Raw genomic sequence first — 3102 nt, 5'->3', positions numbered from 1 at the left:
TTAATCATGAATTTTTATTTTAAATTATTCCTTAAATTTATTTATATATTTTACAATTAGAAATATTAGTTACGTTTGTCATGACAAATTTACATGAAATATGTGCAAAATCAGAATGTCAACTTTGAATTTAAATGAAAGGATTGCCGCGGAATTGTGATGTTGGTTACACTGTATTTAAATGGTCAACAACACAAAAATACTAAAATATTGAAAATTCCCTATGCATTCTTTTCATATATCTATGTTTCCATAGATCATAATCTTTCAGTTTGTGAGTTCCCTGTGGCATCTGTAAACGTAAGGGTTATTTCTAAAATTTCTTAATTTTGTTTCAACATCCTTTTACATTATTTATTAAACATATTGTGTTTGAAGATATTACGTTTATTCCACCTAAGTGTAGACCTTATTTTTATTTTTTAATAACACCTTTTATTGAAATATATAAACCGCAGTATTGTAATCACATGAAAAAATTTCATAATGAGATCGTATATTAAAATGTATTTAATTACAGGTTAACGTAACACAAATAACGTAAAGATGTCGGGAGGTTTGGATGTTTTAAGTTTAAAAGAAGATGATGTTACTAAAATGCTTGCTGCATGTACCCACTTGGGTACTTCAAATGTAGACTTTCAAATGGAACAGTAAGTTTATGTTACCAAATTTGCTTTATTCTCCAAGAACAAAATTATTCTTTTTTGTGTGGCCAATTAAATAGTCCTGTCTCAAAATGTGGTTTTGATTAAACTTAACCTCAAAAAAACAATTTGATATTGTATGTATATTTAATTTCAGGTACATCTATAAACGACGTTCTGACGGAGTTCATATCATAAATTTACGTCGTACTTGGGAAAAATTGCTTTTGGCTGCAAGAGCTATTGTTGCTATTGAACATCCTTCTGAAGTTTTTGCTATATCATGTCGTTCTCATGGACAAAGAGCTGTTTTGAAGTTTGCTGCACATACTGGAGCAACACCTATTGCAGGACGTTTCACTCCAGGTAATTCTTGGTGAAAAACGTATAAATCCCATAAAGAAAAACCACCTTATATAATATACAACAAACAAGCACTCTAATTATTTTCCAATCAAAATATAGATAAATATATTAAATGAAAGGAAATACCGTTCAATTAATAATATGTGATGATAATTATCTAAGGAACCACTGATTTTTTGTGATTATAACTTGATCTGACATCAAAGAGCAAGCTTTAATATCTGAGAAGAACTCGGAAAGTAGATAACTATAGGAGAGAATTTTTATTTTTAGGTGCTTTCACCAATCAGATCCAGGCAGCTTTCCGTGAGCCCAGACTTTTGATTGTAACAGATCCAGCATTCGATCATCAGCCAATTACAGAAGCTTCATATGTTAACATTCCTGTTATTGCTTTTTGTAACACTGATTCGCCACTACGATTTGTGGATATTGCCATCCCGTGCAGCAACAAGGCACCTCATAGCATTGGACTGATGTGGTGGCTTTTAGCACGTGAAGTAAGTGCTAAAAATATTTCCTTGGTATTACACCTCTACCAATATGTGATGACAAAATATTGTTCCCACAGCGTTATGAATAACTATCTATGATTGCACAATTTTTCCAGCTGAGCTTATGTTTAAAAAAATAATTTAAATTCATCAAATTTTTAAGATTAACAAGCTGTCTTTTTTGCAGGTTCTTCGTTTACGTGGCCTTATCCCTAGGGATACAAAATGGGACGTGGTGGTTGACTTGTACTTCTACAGAGAACCTGATGAAGCTGAAAAGGAAGAACAAGTAGCCAAAGAACAGACAGTTGTAAAGCCTGAGATCGTAGCCCATGAACCTGCAGAAACTGATTGGGCAGAACCCCAGCAATGGGCCGACGAAGCCGTTCCGGTTGCCGCCGTACCTGCTGCTGCTGCTACTGCTGCTGCTACTTTTCCTCCTGCTTCTGATGACTGGGCCGCCCAAGTACAAGACGATTGGTCTGCAAATGCTACAGCAACACAACCCGCCCAACCTAACTGGGGTGGGGCTACTGATTGGCATTAAAATGTTAATCAATGAATTACCGAAAATGTAAAGTTTCGTTTTTAAATAAAAATTGAAACATGAAATTTCTGAGTTTGATACTACAATAACTTATTACCCCTAGAGTATTGCTAAACTTTAAACTTGAGAGCGTGATCTACAATATAAGTTAGCCTTCGTTCAACTCTGTTCTCTCAATAATCCTCCTCAAAATTGTTTAGTCTAGAGCAGGCCTTCTTAAACTATGGGTCGCGACCCCAAATGGGGTTGCGTAGCAAAATTCTGGGGTCCCAAGAGATTTGAATGTACATTGTTACCTAATAAACCATCAAAGAATGTTTATCTTTCTTTTATATTTATATGGGGTCGCCAGGAAATACAATCATAAATGGGGTCGTGAATGAAAAAAGTTTAAGAAGCCCTGGTATAGAGGAACACCTCGTTGAGATCTGACTTCAGAGTAATTTATGGAAATCTCTGAAATCCATACATAATTTAAACATCCTTCCAAATTCCTTGTATTCCTAGAAAGAAACTTTCTGTATCTATATTTAGTTGGCGTATTTAAAACTAAAAACTTTATTTGGTTTATATTATTAGGTCGATCCGTTAGGATCGACCCTCCAAAAATTCTCTTATAAACTCATTTGAGTTGTCCCCCTCCACGGAAATCTTTAGTAAAAGGCGAAAGATTTATTCGACCTGAAGGGAGACCAGAGTGACTAGTCGTTAATTTTGCTGGCGGCCTTAATAAATATGGTTCAAGGTTTGGTTACAAAGAAGACTTACAGTACCATCTGTCGGTAAAAGAAAAATCTCTTTCATTTTATTTTTATATTGATTCACACAGTTATTTTAATTATTCATACCCATCGCTGGAGTGTCGTATTTTGATACACATTTTTTTTTAATAACTCTTACAGTGAATGCTGAAAAATACTAAAAATGTTTCAATTCTCTTTTTTAACTGGACTAGGTACTAAAACTTGTAATGTCAGAGTCTTAATTAAATATTTTTAAATATCTTATTAAGAAACTTATTGAATATTTATATATTTTTATGAACAAG

General features: G+C 33.6%; 1 protein-coding gene and 1 non-coding gene across 2 annotated transcripts; one reads left to right on the top strand and one right to left on the bottom strand.

Moving 5' to 3' along the window:
- Positions 1–216: 216 nt before the first annotated feature.
- Positions 217–2119, top strand: LOC108737267 (40S ribosomal protein SA). The gene is made up of 5 exons (XM_018470008.1): positions 217–300; positions 521–653; positions 805–1013; positions 1287–1513; positions 1695–2119. The coding sequence occupies exons 2-5, from the start codon at positions 547–549 to the stop codon at positions 2052–2054; spliced, it is 903 nt and encodes a 300-aa protein (XP_018325510.1). The 5' UTR covers positions 217–300; positions 521–546; the 3' UTR covers positions 2055–2119.
- A 514-nt stretch (positions 2120–2633) lies between these two features.
- On the bottom strand, positions 2634–2755 carry LOC112906270. The gene has a single exon (XR_003232235.1). It is a non-coding gene; the product is annotated as a U5 spliceosomal RNA (small nuclear RNA).
- Positions 2756–3102: the final 347 nt, after the last annotated feature.

The sequence above is a fragment of the Agrilus planipennis genome, unplaced genomic scaffold, assembly GCF_000699045.2.
Source record: "Agrilus planipennis isolate EAB-ADULT unplaced genomic scaffold, Apla_2.0 scaffold176, whole genome shotgun sequence".
In the NCBI taxonomy this organism is placed as follows: Eukaryota; Metazoa; Arthropoda; class Insecta; order Coleoptera; family Buprestidae; genus Agrilus; species Agrilus planipennis.
This window is presented reverse-complemented; position numbering and strand designations above follow the sequence as displayed.